Here is a 19001-nt window from a genome sequence, read left to right as displayed (position 1 = left end):
GAAATTAATATAGCTAACTCCAGTTTTCTTTTAATTAGAGTTAGCATGGTATATTTTTCTCTATCACTTTACTTTTAACCTGAGTCTTTATACTTAAGGTGGGTTTTTGGTAAACAACATATAGTTGGGTCTTGTTTTTTATCCACTTTGACAATAGCTGTCTTTTAATTGGTGTATTTAGACCAATTACATTCTAAGTGATTTTCATATAAGTGTATTAATAGCTATCCTGTTTGTAAACTGTTTTCTATTCATTGTATGTCCTTTTCCTTCTTCTTTTTCTGCCCCCTCTGATTTTAATTGAGCATTTAATATGATTCTATTTTATATCTTTTTAGTGAATCATATATGGATCCCTCATATCTCAGTCCAGCTGTGCAAAATGATGCCACATGGAGCAAAAACAAGCTTTTCCTGTCCGGCCCTTTCCCAAGAGTAGGTCCATGAGCAAAATAAATGATAGCTGTCGTTTTAACTCTCTAAGCTTTGGGGTGGTTCATCTTGCAGTAATATGTAAGCAGAACATTCCTAAGACGGTCCTCAAGGCCTTGCCAACTTTTCAAAACTCAGTTCATACCAATCTCCCCTGAACTCCCAGTCACATGGGGCTCTCCAAGTCTGTAGAAAATACCAAGCTCTTCTTGGGGGTCTGGCCTGAAACACTCTTATCCCTGCTCTTTACCTGGTCAGTCACATCTCCTCCTTCAGATCTAAGTGTAAATGTCCGCTCATCAGCTAGGCTTCCACTGTCCATCCATCTAAGGTATACTCATTGCCCGCCTCTCTCCCTCACATAAACATATATAACCCACCGCTCTCTATCTTAATTATTTCTCATAGCTCTCTTTTCCTCTTTGCAACTTAAAATGACAGATGTATCTGCTGACTCGAGTAATCTTTGCCTTCCCCACTAGGTAACAGGTTCCATGGAAAGAGAAACTCAGTTTTGCCCACCATTACATACCCAATGCCTGGCCCAGTACACCGAACACAGTATGGGCTCAGTAAATGTCTCCAAGGGAAACAGCTCTTTTAAATGGGCAATGCCTCTATGCATTCCTTGTTTAGACCAAGGCTTCTCAACTTTGGCACTATTGACACTTTGGACCAAACAATTCTTTGTTGCGGGAGACTGTCCTGTTCCTTTGTACGATGTTTCACAACATCCCTGGCCTCTGGATGCCAGTAACACCACTACCGCTCCCTGAGTTATGAAACCAAAAATGTCTCCAGATATCAGCAAATGTATCCTGGTTTAAAATAAAAGGATGACAATAACAATGAAGCAACTCAGGAATGTGGGTTTGCTTTAGACTGAAACCAATCTTATCATCATGTCCTTCCTCTAGTCCTCCTCAAAAACCACTTAAGCTGAACTATGGGAGAGAGATTCTAGGAGCCCTGACATTATGATAATTGGAAATTTCTACACTAACTCTTTCAAAAAATTCCTCCACTATCCAAGGAATGCCTCCATTTTCACCAGCTGCACTACAGCTCTGAAGACAGGAAATATCACTGATTGTTTGGAGGGTCTCCCAATCAAATGATCAAAGACCCTGATAATAAAAATGGCTAACAGAGGCCAACATTAAAACACTGTCTAATAGAAAAGTTATCCTTGTACAGTTTGGTCTAATAATTGAAATCATGCTTCTTGCTTAAACAATATACTCATTGTCACTTCTGTCAAAAAGATTAGGTATTGTTTGTTTATCTGCTGCAAGCTAAATGGAACCAGCTGTACCCACGAACCAGCTCCTAATGCCTTACATTCTTCCTGAAAAGGAAGTCAGGGCTGAATCTGCAATTTGAATAGGCTTTAAGGTTTTTGAAAATAAAATTAGCAGATGTTGGTGGGTGGGCTATTATCCTCCTTGGAGCAGGTAAGGATAAGAACTCTACTTTCATCTGTACACAAGGAGCACCAGATCTGAAAATCACATGACACAAAGTCCATTCATTTCATTAGGTTTTTTTTTAAATCCAGTTTCTCTTGTACACTGTAATGCCGTATTTTGTGCATTAAATTACAAAGCTAACACTGATTGTATTATCGTAGTATGATGCCATTTTCATATCCTGTGACTAATAGTGTGGTTACAGGCTTGATCTTTGAAGTGAGCTGTGATAATAAGCCTATGGACCCAAAGTCTAAAAGAAATCAGAGCAGACCTAATGAGAAACAGAGAGTGCAGCAGAGCCCGTAAAATGTAATCAGATTTGCCTCTCTTTTGTACAGAGTTCCCGTTTGTGGGTACATAACCTCTCAGGATGCTGGAAGTCAGCATGACAGTCCAGGTGTCAACACTTAAGATTGAAACTTCAGCGAACCAGGAGTCCAGTGTTTTCCATCTGGGGATTTCTGACTTCCAGAATTCTTCAAACTCCTCCTGATAGTGTTTCAGTGGAGCTGACCTTCAGGGCCAGCAGTAAGAGCCAGCTCTTTAATCTCACATATTCTGAAAAGGTGGTTGACTGCTGCTGCCTTTCTTCTTGCTGCTGCTTGTTTTAATTAACAGTATTTCTTCCTCCTATTTCTCCTGCGGCTTTGAAGAGCTCTTTGAAATGTATTTAGTGTATTTCAGTCTTGGTTTGGCCTAGTCTCTCAATTTATGAGGTCGTTGAATTCAAGTTCAATGATTCAGCACAAATTGGCAGAATGAAATGCTAACAGAAGACTGGCATTTTCAATCACATAAATCTCGTGTTACATAAAGTGACCAAATTCCTCCATTGTTCTTACCGACCTCTGAGATAACAATTTACAGCTGGCACAGACCAGCGTGGGCCGTCTCCTCTGTTTAGCGGGCTCCCGCAGGAGTAAGGCTTTGGCATCTGCACCTCAACAGAAACTGAAGATAAGCAGAAAAAAATGACCAGAAATCAGGGTCATCTGGGGGAGGACTTAGTCTGAGTAAGTCCAATACTCTAATTCCAGAGATGGAACAAAGAGCAAACTTCTTCTTTCCGTAAATGACACTAGAAGCATGAGAAGGTCAAAAGCAAGGAGCTACAGCCTCGCACTCCTTTAAAGGAGGAAGGAGTCTGTCCCAGGCAAGAGTAAAGGTTTATAGCTTCTCACCACTCGGGGCGGGGTGTGGAACCCGGGAGGACTGGGGGTTCAGGCATGGGGTCGGGGAGAACTCGTCTGCACTCCACCTGCAGATCCCAGTGCGCTGAGGAACACACGGGTCCCACCGTATTCCAAGTCTGGGAGTTGAGGTAGCTGGTGCCCATAGCTCTTACCTACAACAGCCGGGCATTCATGGGTGCTCATACATCAACAACCCACCAACCCGTCCAAATTACATTGTCTTAATGCCAATCCCACTTTAACACTCAAACATAACACTTTCGCTTTTATCAAAATGTGCACAATAATTCAAATAAATAATTAATTTTACTTTAAGGCCCTCAGGCTTTAAACAGATTTTGTGAAGAGTCTGGTGAAAATTTCATTCTATGTGGTTAGAGGACCAAGTCCCAAAAGGGAACTCTCCCAAGGAGTTCTACAAATATACACAGTGATGAGGGAGGCTTGATTTAAAAGCACATGAGGCTGTGAATTCAATCAGTCACCACTGGAGAGCACACATTTAAAATACTTTAGTCAACCTCATCCTCTCTTCCTTCCTTTTGAAACCCCACAGCATTTTACCTGGGCCTTTCTTACTGCATTCTATCTTATATAGAATACACTACGTTCTAACTTATACAGAGTTCTTTACGTATATGGACCATCTCCCGTCAAGACTGTTAAGTTTCCTGAGGGCAGAATCTGTATCTAAATTCCCTCTTTTTCACCTACAGCATAGAAGGGGCATAAAAACAACATAACAAACACTCATCATTAATTAAATAAGCTAAAAAACTGTTAACGAGTCTCTTAATGTATTGATACAAATGTCCTTGGGAAACAGATGATTTCAAGGGGCTGAACTAAAGGCATTTTTAAATGCCACATGTTTTAAAATGTAGCATATTATACACTGCGTGATTTTTTTAAATTGTATATTAAATGCTACAGGGATTTAGAAGAGAGAACATAACCAGGAAATCAAACCAGGATAAAGATTAGTAGCAAGAGTGATGATAAACTGCCTCCCTTCCCCAGACAGAAACACACATGCACAAAGAAAGTATTAAGAAGCTGGAGAACACTGTTTTCAAAACAAAACAAAACAAATCTCTACTCAAATATAAAACTGTGGGAAGTTCAAAGCTTTTTTTTTTTAATAGGAAAACTTATTTGTGAGTGTTGTATGTTGATATGGTTGCAGTTAACCAGCCACATTCTTTAGAGGCAAGCTCATTACCAAGGGGCCTACACAGTACAGGAATCTCAGTCAACTTCTCCCCAACCTATGTATCCCTACAGGAATAAGAAACTCAAGAGAATTCAAGAGTAATAAAAAGTCTTTGTACTTCTTCTCAGGTTTCTAAACAATGGCTGACAGCAACTGTATCAAAGTCAACAATTACACAAATCTTTTGATGGGGGGGATATCCTTTGCTCATATATTTGAACGATGAAATAAAAGATGACTTACATATATCATAAATGGAGATGAAGAAGAATATTATCATGAACACAATGCCAAATTAGTGAGGTTTGAAATTAATGAGTGTTATAGATTGAACTGTATCCTCCAAAAAAGATATGCTGAAGTTCTAACCCCTAAAACCTCAGAATGTGACCTTATTTGGAAATAAGGTCTTTACAGAAGTAATCAAGCTAAAATGAGGTCATTACAGTGGGCCCTAATCCAAAATGACTAGTGGTCTTACAAAAAGGGGAAATTTGGATGTGGAGACAAACACACCGAGAGAGAGAACACCATGTGACCATGAAGGCAGACATCAGGGTGGTGCATCTATGAGCCAGGAATGCCGAAGATTGCCAGCACACCACAGACGCTAGGAGAGAGGCATGGAACAGATTCTCCCTTACAGGACCAACCCTCAGAAAGAAACGAACTCTGCCAATACCTTGATCTTAGATCTAGCCTCCAGAACTAAGAGATGATAAATTTCTGTTGTTTTAGCCACCCACTCTATGGTATTTGTTTTAGCAGTCCTAGCAAATGAATATAATGAGGTTTATGGCAAAATCCAAACTTGACACCTGTAATTCAATACACATATATATAAAATGCTCACCAACTGAGTCTCAGGGGTATCTCTACAAATGCCACGCAGCTTTGTTGCAAGATAACGATGGCTGCTCTTGGGGTAGATGCTAAAGATAACGTTTAAAGATGGAGGCAGGGATGCAGACAGCTATGGGAAAGTGGTTAGGAGTACTGGAACAGGGATCCTAACATTCAGTTGACTCTTTAAATTACGTAGTGCTTCAGGAGACACACCAAACTCAGCTCCCTTAATGTTGCTAGATGGCACGTAACTGTTGTTCTTTGGCCTGACCTTGCCACCGTAAAGCAAATAAGCACAAGCAGCCTGTCATCTCCTAAAGCAGCTGAGTGGTCAATGGCTTTCATCTCCAGCTGGAGGAAATTAAATAGTACATGTGACCAGCAAGCTTTAAACTGCTTGAGAAATGCTGACAAGATACATTGAGACCTTCTGGAGTGAAAAGTATTAACTGTCCAGAACTATCCTTCTCAAAGATTGCAGGTACTTAAAAGGCAGTCTTTCTTTTATTTGGGCATAATAAATGGAGAATGTTTAAACTATCTTTCAAGATTTTGTCATAAATCTTAAAGTTAAACATTTAAAAGAGTTATTATATTGCATTTGGAAATTAGCTGAGCGTATATCTTTGGTGGGAAGGCACTTCCTTATGGTGAAATAGTATGTTTGCTTCTGTTTGATCCACGATTAAAACAAATCAGAGCATCTGGGAGAACCATCTGGAATATTCAACAACGATCAAGTCTTTCCAAGAAGGCCTTATCCTGTGGAAGCAGTATGTAAAATGGTTAGGAAAAGATGACCTCAAACCAGAGAGACATGAGCCAAGACAAGTTCTGTCACTAATAACCTGTACTGACTTGGACAAGTGACTAAATTTCTCTAAGCACCAAGATGTCTGGTCCAGCAGAGATGATAATAATATAAAAATGGCACCTTTCTTATAGAGTGTTATGAAGAATAAATGAGACAATGAATATACCATATTTTATACAAAATAATTGCTTAATCCAGTGTAGTTGTCTTCACCTTATTAATATGAAAGGTGCAAGTAATTTTTACACAGTAGAGTACTATTTTTCCTTAGGAAAAAATACAAAAACTTGGGACACAACCACTATTGAAATTAACTCAACCATTTATGACATTCCATAATGCTTAAGAGACACAATGAAGCCGTTAACAGCCCTCTAGATTTTTTTTTCCTTCCCCATCATATTTTTTTTCTATTCAAATTTTTTAAAGGCTTTTTTTTTTGGGCAAATGTCTAAGAGTCAAAATTAATACTCAATTTTGATCTACAGCATTTCTGAATTTCCTTACTTACATATCTTCCTTTATCAGGAATATTGCTTTATCTTCTTAACTTGAAAACTATGAACAAAGGTATAAGACTACATTCCAGAAAAGCCAAAGAGTACCTAAATAAGCACATAGTCAAAATTTCCAATTATGTGTTTAGAATGATCCTTCAGAGAATTGTCTTCTCTGTCTCTTTAATTACTTAGCTTAGTTAGTAATTCAATTACTGCTGAGTAATTAGTTAGGATTTCCTATCTTATATAATGAAATAAAAGGGAGACAAAAACAAGGATAGTTTAGAAAAAATTTTTTCAACACTATTTGGTATTGTTATTAAGGTAAAATGAGGCTTTTGTCTCCTGTAGTTATTTCAGGAAGAGTATTAAAAGTTTCTACAAGCTACATGCCACCAAATCTGTGCTCTTAATCAATATGGGAGAGGGAGGAGGCCTATCAGAAACATATAGGGGCAAGCTTTTTAAGAATCCAAATCTGTGCCCTGACCCTGAGAGAGAATGTGGGGGAAGAGGAAAAAGGGGGGAAGAGTTGTTTCTCTGTGTGGAAATATATGCAGCATGATGCCAAAGGAGACAGGAAGAAAGAAAGAGTTTGCAGTTTGTTTAATTAAGTGACTTCTGAAAGATGGAGTAAAAGCTCAAGTTAAAAAGATGTCAAGAATAATCAATACATTTGGCTTTGTCAGATCAGTACTCTTTTCTTAAGCAAATGCTAAACCTCCATGAGAAATTAATCACATCATTCACCTGGAAATGAATTCTCATTTGAGGGTTCCAATGAGAGAAAGAGAAAACAAAGTTGGAAGAGGGGAAGGACAGAAAAGATAAATTGGACAGGTCTGCAAAACTGTTTGCTCACGGAGAAAACCAAGTCTACTGACTTTTACAATTGTTAAAACAATGACAACAACAATAACAACAAAAAACCTGAGGGAGGAAAATCTATTCTGTATTAAATAAAAATTTTTTAAACATACTGTTACTTAATACTAAGAGAACAGGTATATTTTACATGTGAAATATTCAAAAATTAATGAACTTACTTGCTTTTCCCTTTGTATACTGTAGCATAAGATCCTTCTCCTAGTTTTTCCAGTTTTTCATATGAGTCAGCTTTTCCAAATTTGGGACTTGTTGGCTAAAAATGAAGCAGAAGGTAAACAAAACAGATTGTATCAAACTAATTAACAATGAATAACCCAATTTTGCTGAAAATGTAGATTCTGTCAGTTTTTAAATAACTTTTTTCTGATACAAGAATGTTTATTTTTAAAAACAACATAATAAATATTCAGGGTACAAAACTCAGAATATGCAAATGAACACAGTATAGAAGTTTAAATTTGCCCATAATCTAATCACCAACAGGGAGCCACCATTAACATTTTGATAGCTCTTCTTCTAGTGCTACCTGTATACTTATGATTGCTTTTTAACATAAATGGGACTACACTACAGATAGTGTTTTGTAACCTGCTTTTTCTTAACTCAATATATTATGAATATTTTCCATGTTATTATACAGTCTAAATTAGGGGCTGGAAACCAGCCCACTACCTATTTTCATATATCCCATAAACTTAGAAAGGTTTTTATATTTTTTTAATGGGGGGATATCTAAAAAAGAATAAAATATCATAGCATGTGAAAATTGTATGAAAATCAAGTTTTAGTGTCCTGAAGTTTATTGGAACATAGTCACACTCATTCATTTACATATTGTCTTATGACTTTGAAGCTACAACAAAATTATACTTGCAACAGAGATCATATTGCCAACAAAGCTGAAAATATTTACCTGACCCCTGTCGTAAATCATGACTGTATAAAATTCAGTCATACAAAGTTACTCCTCTGTTACCTTTTAGCAATAATGCAAACACATAATCAAAATATTCAGATAACACTAATTAATACAAAAGAAACTCTCTTATGTCTACATACACCAATCCTTAAGGTTTAGCTGCAACGAAATCACTCTTCCTTAAGAAACTGTACATTCCATCATGACCATAGGAGTGCTAAGAGTGAGTGGTCTCATCACTCTTGCTGTGCTCAACTCCCACCCCAATGTTCACCAGAGAGCAAGAAAAAGGGAGTGTTGTCCTCCATGAGGACAAATTGCTTATTATTTTAATGTCACTGTAAAAAGATAATATCAAAACATATTAAAAATGATAATTATATAAGAAATTAATAACATTTTTAAAGGATTATGTAATCACAGTTATAACTACATTTATAAAAAGTTACTAATGCTTGTGGCACTCCATAAGAAACCAATTTTAGAAACTTAAGGAAAGAACTTCTTGCAGAAAGTTTATAGTACACTATTCTTGACCCTGAGCTCTTATACCACTTATGAAAAAACACAACATACTCACAATGAATCTGACTCGCATGGTTTATAAGGATTCTATTTGGCAAATTGAGTGATGCTGCTTACCTCCTCCCCCCCCCCAAATGCCACATAGTGAATGAAAAGATATTTTTCAAAAATAATAAATTAAAAATAGGAAAGTGAAAAAAAAAAGAGTGTCAATATCTAACCAGATATTTAGAGGAATTCTAAAAGATAAAAAGTAATCAGAATGAAAACTTCAGAGAAAAGAATGGGGGAATTTAAAGCCCTAACATGTAGGGGAAGACTAGTACAGATAAAAGAAGCAGGAGTCTCTAGGTAAATATGAGACTTACCAACACAGGAGAACACACGATGTCCTCCCAAGCAAACTGCAGGAACATGTGGAGAGGAGACAGCAGAGAAATTTTTTTTTTCAGGCTAGAAGGGCAGAGCAAGGACTGAAGTAGCCAATACCCAGAGAAAGGATGACATCTCCCATCCCCAAACTACAATTCCTGCCTGTCTCACACAATCACTAGAGACAATTTACAGAAAACAGAATAAGCTGACAGCAATTCTAAAATACAAAAATGAGTACACAACCAAAAATCACAAATAATTTCAGGAACACCAACAGCTTGAAAGAAAAGTATAAAATTCAATGGGCAAAGAGATAAACCCTCGCACCTATGGTCACCTAATCTATGACAAAAGAGGCAAAAATATATAACGGAGAAAAGACAGCCTCTTCAATGAGTGGTTCTGGGAAAACTGGACAGCTACATGTAAAAGAATGAAATTAGAACACTCCCTAACACCATACACAAAAATAAACTCAAAATGGATTAAAGACCTAAATGTAAGACCAGACACTACAAAACTCTTAGAGGAAAACGTAGGCAGAACACTTTTTAACATAAACCACAGCAACAAATTTTTTGACCATCCTCCTAGAGTAATGAAAATTAAAGCCAAAATAAACAAATGGGACCTAATGAAACTTAAAAGCTTTTGCACAGCAAAGGAAACCATAAACAAGATGAAAAGAAAACCCTCAGAATGGGAGGAAATATTTGCTAACGAAGCAACTGAAAAGGATTAATCTCCAAAATATACAAGCAGCTCATACAGTTCAATATCAAAAAACCAAACAACCCAATCAGAAAATGGGCAGAAGATCTAAATAGACTTTTCTCCAAAGAAGACATACAGATGGCCAACAAACATATGAAAAGATGCTCAACATCACTAATTATTAGAGAAATGCAAATCAAAACTACAATGAGGTATCACCTCACACCTGTCAGAATGGCCATCATCAAAAAATCTACAAACAATAAATGCTGGAGAGGGCATGGAGAAAAGGGAACCCTCATACACACTGCTGGGAATGTAAATTGATACAGCCACTGGGGAAAACAGTATGGAGGTTCCTTAAAAAACTAAAAATAGAACCACCATATGACCCAGTAATCCCACTACTGGGCATTTACCCTGAGAAAACCATAATTCAAAAAGAGTCATGTACCACAATGTTCATTGCAGCACCGTTTACAATAGCCAGGACATGGAAGCAACCTAAATGTCCATCAACAGAGGAATGGGTAAAGAAGATGTGCTACATATATACAATGGAATATTACTCAGCTATAAAAAGGAATGAAATTGGGGGACCTTCAAGATGGTGGAGGACTGAGACATGGAGATCACCTTCCTCCCCACAAACACATCAGAGATACATCTACATGTGGAACAACTCCTAAAGAACACCTAGTGAATGCTGGCAGAAGACCTCAGACTTGCCAAATTGCAAGAAACTCCCCACGTGCCTGGGTAGGGCAAAGAAAAAAAGAAAAAACAGAGACAAAAGAATAGGGATGGGACCTGCACCTCTGGGAGGGAGCTGCGAAGGAGAAAAAGTTTCCACACACTAGGAAGCCCCTTCACTGGTAGAGACAGGGGGTGGGTGGGGGGGAAGCTTCAGCACCACAGAGGAGAGCACAGCAACAGGGGTGCAGAAGGCATAGCGGAGAGATTCCTGCACAGAGGATTGGTGCCAACCAGCACTCACCAGCCTGAGAGGCTTGTCTGATCACCCGCTGGGACGGGTGGGGGCTGGGAGCTGAGGCTCAGGCTTCGGAGGTCAGACACCAGGGAGAGGACTGGGGTTGTCTGTGTGAACTCAGCCTGAAGGGGGCTAGTGTGCCACAGCTAGCTGGGAGGGAGTCCGGGAAAAAGTCTGGAACTGCCTAAGAGGCAAGAGACCATTGTTTTGGGGTGCACGAGGAGAGGGGACTCAGAGCACCGCCTAAACGAGCTCCAGAGATGGGCGCAAGCCGCGGCTATCAGCGCGGACCCCAGAGACGGGCATGAAACGCTAAGGCTGCTGCTGCAGCCACCAAGAAGCCTGTGTGCAAGCACAGGTCACTATCCACACCTCCCCTCCCGGAAGCCTGTGCAGCCCGCCACTGCCAGGCTCCCGTGATCCAGGGACAACTTCCCCAGGAGAACACATGGCGTGCCTCAGGCTGTTGCAACGCCACACTGGCCTCTGCCGCCGCAGCCTCGCCCCACATCCGTACCCCTCCCTCCCCCCATCCTCAGTGAGCCAGAGCCCCCTAATCAGCTGCTACTTTAACCCCGTCCTGTCTGGGCAGGAACAGAAGTCCTCAGATGACCTATATGCAGAGGCGGGGCCAAATCCAAAGCTGAAACCCAGGAGCTGTGCTAACAAAGAAGAGAAAGGGAAATCTCTCCCAGCAGCCTCAGGAGCAGCAGATTAAATCTCCACAATCAACTTGATGTACCCTGCATCTGTGGAATACCTGAATAGACAATGAATCATCCCAAAATTGAGGCGGTGGGCTTTGGGAGCAAGTGTAGACTTGGGGTTTGCTTTCTGCATCTAATTTGTTTCTGGTTTAATGTTTATCTTAGTTTAAATTTACAGCTTATTATCATTGGTAGATTTGTTTATTGATTGGGTTCCTCTCTTAATTTTTTTTGTTTTCTTTTTAATATATATATATATATATATTTTCCTTTTTCTCTTTTTGTGAGTGTGTATGTGTATGTTTCTTTGTGTGATTTTCTCTGTAGAGTTTTTTTTTTAAAACATCTTTATTGGAGTTTAACTGCTTTACAATGGTGTGTTAGTTTCTGCTTTATAACAAAGTGAATCAGTTATATATATACATATGTCCCCATATCTCTTCCCTCTTGCATCTCCCTCCCTCCAACTCTCCCTATCCCACCCCTCTAGGTGGTCACAAAGCACCGAGCTGATCTCCCTGTGCTATGCAGCTGCTTCCCACTAGCTATCTATTTTATATTTGGTAGTGTATATATGTCCATGCCACTCTCTCACTTTGTCCCAGCTTACACTTCCCCCTCCCTGTATCCTCAAGTCCATTCTCTAGTAGATCTGCATCTTTATTCCCATCTGGCCCCTAGGTACTTCATGACCATTTTTTTTTAGATTCCACATATATGTGTTAGCATACGGTATTTGTTTTTCTCTTTCTGACTTACTTCACTCTGTAGGACAGTCTCTAGGTCCATCCACCTCACTACAAATAACTCAGTTTCGTTCCTTTTTATGGCTGAGTAATATTCCATTGTATATATGTGCCACATCTTCTTTATCCATTCATCTGTTGATGGACACTTCAGTTGCTTCCATGTCCTGGCTATTGTAAATAGAGCTGCAATGAACATTTTGGTACACGATTCTTTTTGAATTATGGTTTTCTGAGGGTATATGCCCAGTAGTGGAATTGCTGGGTCGTATGGTAGTTTTGTTTTTAGATTTTAAGGGAAGTCCATACTGTACTCCATAGTGGCTGTATCAATTTACATTCCCACCAACAGTGCAAGAGGGTTCCCTTTTCTCCACACCCTTTCCAGCATTTACTGTTTGTAGATATTTTTTATGATGGCCATTCTGACCGGTGGGAGATGATACCTCATTGTAGTTTTGATTTGCATTTCTCTAATGATTAATGATGTTGAGCATTCTTTCATCTGTCTGTTGGCAATCTGTATATCTTTCTTGGAGAAATGTCTATTTAGGTCTTCTGCCCATTTTTGGATTGGGTTGTTTGTTTTTTTAATGTTGAGCTGCATGGGCTGCGTGTAAATTTTGGAGATTAATCCTTTGTCAGTTGCTTCATTTGCAAATATTATCTCCCATTCTGAGGGTTGTCTTTTCGTCTTGTTTATGGTTTCCTTTGCTGTGCAAAAGCTTTTAAGTTTCATTAGGTCCCATTTGTTTGTTTTTGTTTTTATTTCCATTTCTCTAGGAGGTGGGTCAAAAAGGATCTTGCTGTGATTTATGTCATAGAGTGTTCTGCCTATGTTTTCCTCTAAGAGTTTCATGGTGTCTGGCCTTACCTTTAGGTCTTTAATCCATTTTGAGTTTATTTTTGTGTATGGTGTTAGGGAGTGTTCTAATTTCATTCTTTTACATGTAGCTGTCCAGTTTTCCCAGCACCACTTATTGAAGAGGCTGTCTTTTTTCCACTGTATATTCTTGCCTCCTTTATCAAAGATAAGGTGACCATATGTGTGTGGGTTTATCTCTGGGCTTTCTATCCTGTTCCATTGATCTATATTTCTGTTTCTGCGCCAGTACCATACTGTCTTGATTACTGTAGCTTTGTAGTATAGTCTGAAGTCAGGGAGCCTGATTCCTCCAGCTCCGTTTTTCTTTCTCAAGATTGTTTTGGCTATTCGGGGTCTTTTGTGTTTCCATACAAATTGTGAAATTTTTTGTTCTAGTTCTGTGAAAAATGCCATTTGTAGTTTGATAGGGATTGCACTGAATCTGTAGATTGCTTTGGGTAGTAGAGTCATTTTCACAATGTTGATTCATCCAATCCAAGAACGTGGTATATCTCTCCATCTATTTGTATAATCTTTAATTTCTTTCATCTGTGTCTTTTAATTTTCTGCATAGAGGTCTTTTGTCTCCTTAGGTAGGTTTATTCCTAGATATTTTATTCCTTTTGTTGCAATGGTAAATGGGAGTGCTTTCTTAATTTCACTTTCAGATTTTTCATCATTAGTATATAAGAATGCAACAGATTTCTGTGCATTAATTTTGAATCCTGCTACTTTACCAAATTCATTGATTAGCTCTAGTAGTTTTCTGGTAGCATCTTTAGGATTCTCTATGTATAGTTTCATGTCATCTGCAAACACTCTGTATAGCTTTGCTTTTACCATTTGTCCTAGGGTTCTGTCTGTCCTTTTTTTTTTTTTTTTTTAGAATAATTTTTAGTGCTTGTTATCCTTGGTGGATTTGTTTTCTGGTTTTTTTGCTCTCTTCTTTGTTTCTTTTCCTTTTATTACTTTTTTACTTTTTTATTTTTCATAATATTTTTATTTTTTATTTTCATAATTTTATTTTATTTTATTTTACTTATTTCCTTTTCTTTCGTTCTTTCTTTTTTATTCTCCCTTTTCTTCTGAGCCATGTGGCTGACAGTGTCTAGGTGCTCCAGCCGGGTGTCAGGCCTGAGCTTCTGAGATGGGAGAGCTGAATTCAGGACATTGGTCCACCAGAGACCTCCCGGCCCCACATAATATCAAAAGGAGAAAGCTCTCCCAGAGATCTCCATCTCAACACTAAGACCGAGATCCACTCAATGACCAACAAGCTACTGTGCTGGACACCCTATGACAAACAACTAGCAAGACAGGAAACAACCCCACCCATTAGCAGAGAGGATGCCTAAAATCATAATAAGGTCACAGACACCCTGAAACACACCACCAGACATGGTCCTGCCCACCAGAAAGACAAGATCCAGCCTCATCACCAGAACACAGGCACCAGACCCCTCCACCAGGAAGCCTACACAATCCACCAAATCAAACTTATCCAGAGGGCAGATACCAAAAACAACGGGAAATACGAACCTGCAGCCTGCGAAAAGGAGACCACAAACACAGTAAGTGAAGCAAAATATGAAGACAGAGATATACACAGCAGATGAAAAAGCAAGGTAAAAAACAACCAGACCAAACAAATGAAGAGGAAATGGGCAGTCTACCTGAAAAAGAATTCAGAGTAATGATAGTAAAGAGGATCCAAAATCTTGGAAATAGAATGGAGAAAATACAAGAAACATTTAACAAGGACCTAGAAGAACTAATGAGAAAACAAACAATGATGAAAAACACAATAAAAGAAATTAAAAATTCTCTAGAAGGAATCAATAGCGGAATAACTGAGTCAGAAGAACAGATAAGTGACCTGGAAGATAAAATAGTGGAAATAACTACCACAGAGCAGAATAAAGAAAAAAGAATGAAAAGAATTGAGGACAGTCTCAGAGACCTCTGGGACAATATTAAATGCCCCATCATTCGAATTATGGGGGTCCCAGAAGAAGAAGAGAAAAAGAAAGGGAATAAGAAAATATTTGAAGAGATTATAGTTGAAAACTTCCCTAATATGGGAAAGGAAATAGTTAATCAAGTCCAGGAAGCACAGAGAGTCCCATACAGGATAAATCCAAGGAGAAACACACCAAGACACATATTAATCAAACTATCAAAAATTAAATATAAAGAAAAAATATTAAAACCAGCAAGGGAAAAATGACAAATAACATACAAGGGAATCCCCATAAGGTTAAAAGCTGATCTTTCAGCAGAAACTCTGCAAGCCAGAAGGGAGTGGCAGCACATATTTAAAGTGATGAAAGGGAAAAATCTACAACCAAGATTACTCTACCCAGCAAGGATCTCATTCAGATTTGACGGAGAAATTTAAAACTTTACAGACAAGCAAAAGATAAGACAATTCAGCACCACCAAACCAGCTTTACAACAAATGCTAAAGGAACTTCTCTAGGCAGGAATCACAAGAGAAGGAAAAGCCCTACAATAACAAACCCAAAACAATTAAGGAAATGGTAATAGGAATATACTCATTGATAACTACCTTAAATGTAAATGGATTAAATGCTCCAACCAAAAGACACAGACAGGCTGAATGGATAAAAAAATAAGACCCGTATATACGCTGTCTATATGAGACCCACTTCAGACCTAGGGACACACACAGACTGAAAGTGAGGGGATGGAAAAAGATATTCCATGCAAATGGAAATCAAAAGAAAGCTGGAGTAGCAATTCTCATATCAGACAAAATAGACATTAAAATAAAGACTATTACGAGAGACAAAGAAGAACACCATATAACAATCAAGGGATCAATCCAGGAGGAAGATATAACAATTGTAAATATTTATTCATTGAACAGAGGAGCACCTCAATACATAAGGCAAATGCTAACAGCCATAAAAGGGGAAATCGACAGTAACACAATCATAGTGGGGGACTTCAACACCTCACTTTCACCAATGGACAGATCATCCAAAATGAAAATAAATAAGAAAACACAAGCTTTAAATGATACATTAAACAAGATGGACTTAATTGAAATTTATAGGACATTCCATCCAAAAACAACAGAATACAGTTTCTTCATAAGTGCTCATGGAACATTCTCTGGGATAGATCATATCTTGGGACACAAATCAAGCCTTGGTAAATTTAAGAAAATTGAAATCGTATCAGGTATCTTTTCCGACCACAACGCTATGAGACTAGACATCAAATACAGGGAAATAAAACTAAGAAATACAAACACATGGCGGCTAAACAGTACATTTCTAAATAACCAAGAGATCACTGAAGAAATCAAAGAGGAATTCCAAAAATGCCTAAAACAAATGACAAAGAAAACACAACGACTCAAAACCTATGGGATGCAGAGATAGCAGTTCTAACAGGTAAGTTTATAGCAATACAATCCTACCTCAAGAAACAAGAAACATCTCAAATAAACAACCTAACCTTACACCTAAAGCAATTAGAGAAAGAAGAACAAAAAATCCCCAGAATTAGCAGAATGAAAGAAATCATAAAGATCAGATCAGAAATAAATGAAAAATAAATGAAGCAAACAATAGCAAAGATCAATAAAACTAAAAGCTGGTTCTTTCAGAAGATAAACAAAATTGATAAACCATTAGCCAGACTCATCAACAATAAAAGGGAGAAGACTCAAATCAATAGAATTAGAAATGAAAAAGGAGAAGTAACAACTGACACGGCAGAAATATAAAGGATCATGAGAGATTAATACAAGCAACCATATCCAATAAACCATATCAAATAAACCATATCCAATAAAATGGAAAACCTGGAAGAAACGGACAAATTCTTAGAAAATCCTTCCAAAACTGAACCAGGAAAAAATAGAAAATATAAACAAACCAATCACAAGCACTGAAATTGAAACTGTGATTAAAAATCTTCCAACAAACAAAAGCCCAGGACCAGATGGCTTCACAGGCAAATTCTATCAATCACTTAGAGAAGAGCTAACACCTATCCTTCTCAAACTCTTCCAAAATATAGCAGTGGGAGGAACACTCCCACACTTATTCTACGAGGCCACCATCACCCTGATACCAAAACCAGACAAAGATGTCACAAAAAAAGAAACTACAGGCCAATATCACTGATGAACATAGATGCAAAAATTCTCAACAAAATCCTAGCAAACAGAATTCAACAGCACATTAAAAGGATCATACACCATGATCAAGTGGGATTTATCTGAGGAATGCAAGGATTCTTCAATATATGCAAATCAATCAATGTGATATACCATATTAACAAATTGAAGGAGAAAAACCATAGGATCATCTCAATAGATGCAGAAAAAAGCTTTCGACACAATTCAACACCCATTTATAATAAAAACCCTCCAGAAAGTAGGCATAGAGGTAACTTACCTCAACATAATAAAGGCCATGACAAACCGACAGCCAACATCGTTCTCAATGGTGAAAAACTGAAACCATTTCCACTACGATCAGGACCAAGACAAGGTTGCCCCCTCTCACCACTATTATTCAACATAGTTTTGGAAGTTTTAGCCACAGCAATCAGAGAAGAAAAGGAAATAGAAGGAATCCAAATCAGAAAAGAAGAAGTAAAACTGTCACTGTTTGCAGATGACATGATACTATACATAGAGAATCCTAAAGATGCCACTAGAAAACTACGAGAGTTCATCAATGAATTTGGTAAAGTAGCAGGATACAAAATTAATGTACAGAAACCTCTTGCATTCCTATACACTAATGATGAAAAATCTGAAAGAGAAATTAAGGAAAGACTCCCATTTACCACTGCAACAAAAAGAATAAAATACCTAGGAATAAACCTACCTAAGGAGACAAAAGACCTGTATGCAGAAAACTATAAGACACTGATAAAGAAATTAAAGATGATACAAACAGATGGAGAGAGAACCATGTTCTTGGATTGGAAGAACCAACATTGCGAAAATGACTCTACTACCCAAAGCAATCTACAGATTCAATGCAATCCCTATCAAACTACCACTGGCATTTTTCACAGAACTAGAACAAAAAATTTCACAATTTGTATGGAAACACAAAAGACCCCGAATAGCCAAAGCAATCTTGAGAACGAAAAATGGAGCTGGGGGAATCAGGCTCCCTGACTTCAGACTATACTACAAAGCTACAGAAATCAAGGCAGTATGGTACTGGCACAAAAAGAGAAATATAGATCAATGGAACAGGACAGAAAGCCCAGAGATACACCCACACACATATGGTCACCTTATCTTTGATAAAGGAGGCAAGAACATACAATGGAGAAAAGACAGCCTCTTCAATAAGTGGTGCTGGGAAAACTGGACAGCTACATGTAAAAGAATGAAATTAGAACACTCCCTAGCTCCGTATACAAAAATAAACTCAAAATGGATTAAAGACCTAAATGTAAGGCCAGAGACTATCAAACTCTTAGAGGAAACCATAGGCAGAACACTCTCTGACATAAATCACAGCAAGATCCTTTTTGACCCACCTCCTAGAGAAATGGAAATAAAAACAAAAACAAACAAATGGGACCTAATGAAACTTAAAAGGTTTTTCACAGCAAAGGAAACCATAAACAAGACGAAAAGACAACCCTCAGAATGGGAGAAAACGTTTGCAAACAAAGCAACTGACAAAGGATTAATCTCCAAAATTTACACGCAGCTCATGCAGCTCAATATCAAAACAACAAACAACCCAATCCAAAAATGGGCAGAAGACCTAAACAGACATTTCTCCAAAGAAGAT

The 19001-nt window shown here is 38.1% G+C and overlaps 1 protein-coding gene across 2 annotated transcripts in view; it reads right to left on the bottom strand.

The window, feature by feature from the left end:
* The window catches only part of CDK14 (cyclin dependent kinase 14), a 567294-nt gene that overhangs the window by 393490 nt on the left and 154803 nt on the right, over positions 1-19001 (bottom strand). For both annotated transcript variants that reach the window (XM_036862811.1, XM_036862812.1), the window contains one exon: positions 7517-7611. In XM_036862811.1, coding sequence (XP_036718706.1) covers positions 7517-7611 — 95 coding nt within the window. The remainder of the gene's footprint in view (positions 1-7516; positions 7612-19001) is intronic.

This window comes from Balaenoptera musculus, chromosome 9 (assembly GCF_009873245.2).
Source record: "Balaenoptera musculus isolate JJ_BM4_2016_0621 chromosome 9, mBalMus1.pri.v3, whole genome shotgun sequence".
NCBI classification, from domain to species: domain Eukaryota; kingdom Metazoa; phylum Chordata; class Mammalia; order Artiodactyla; family Balaenopteridae; genus Balaenoptera; species Balaenoptera musculus.
The sequence above is the reverse complement of the archived record's forward strand: the minus strand, read 5'-3'. Positions and strand labels throughout refer to the sequence as shown.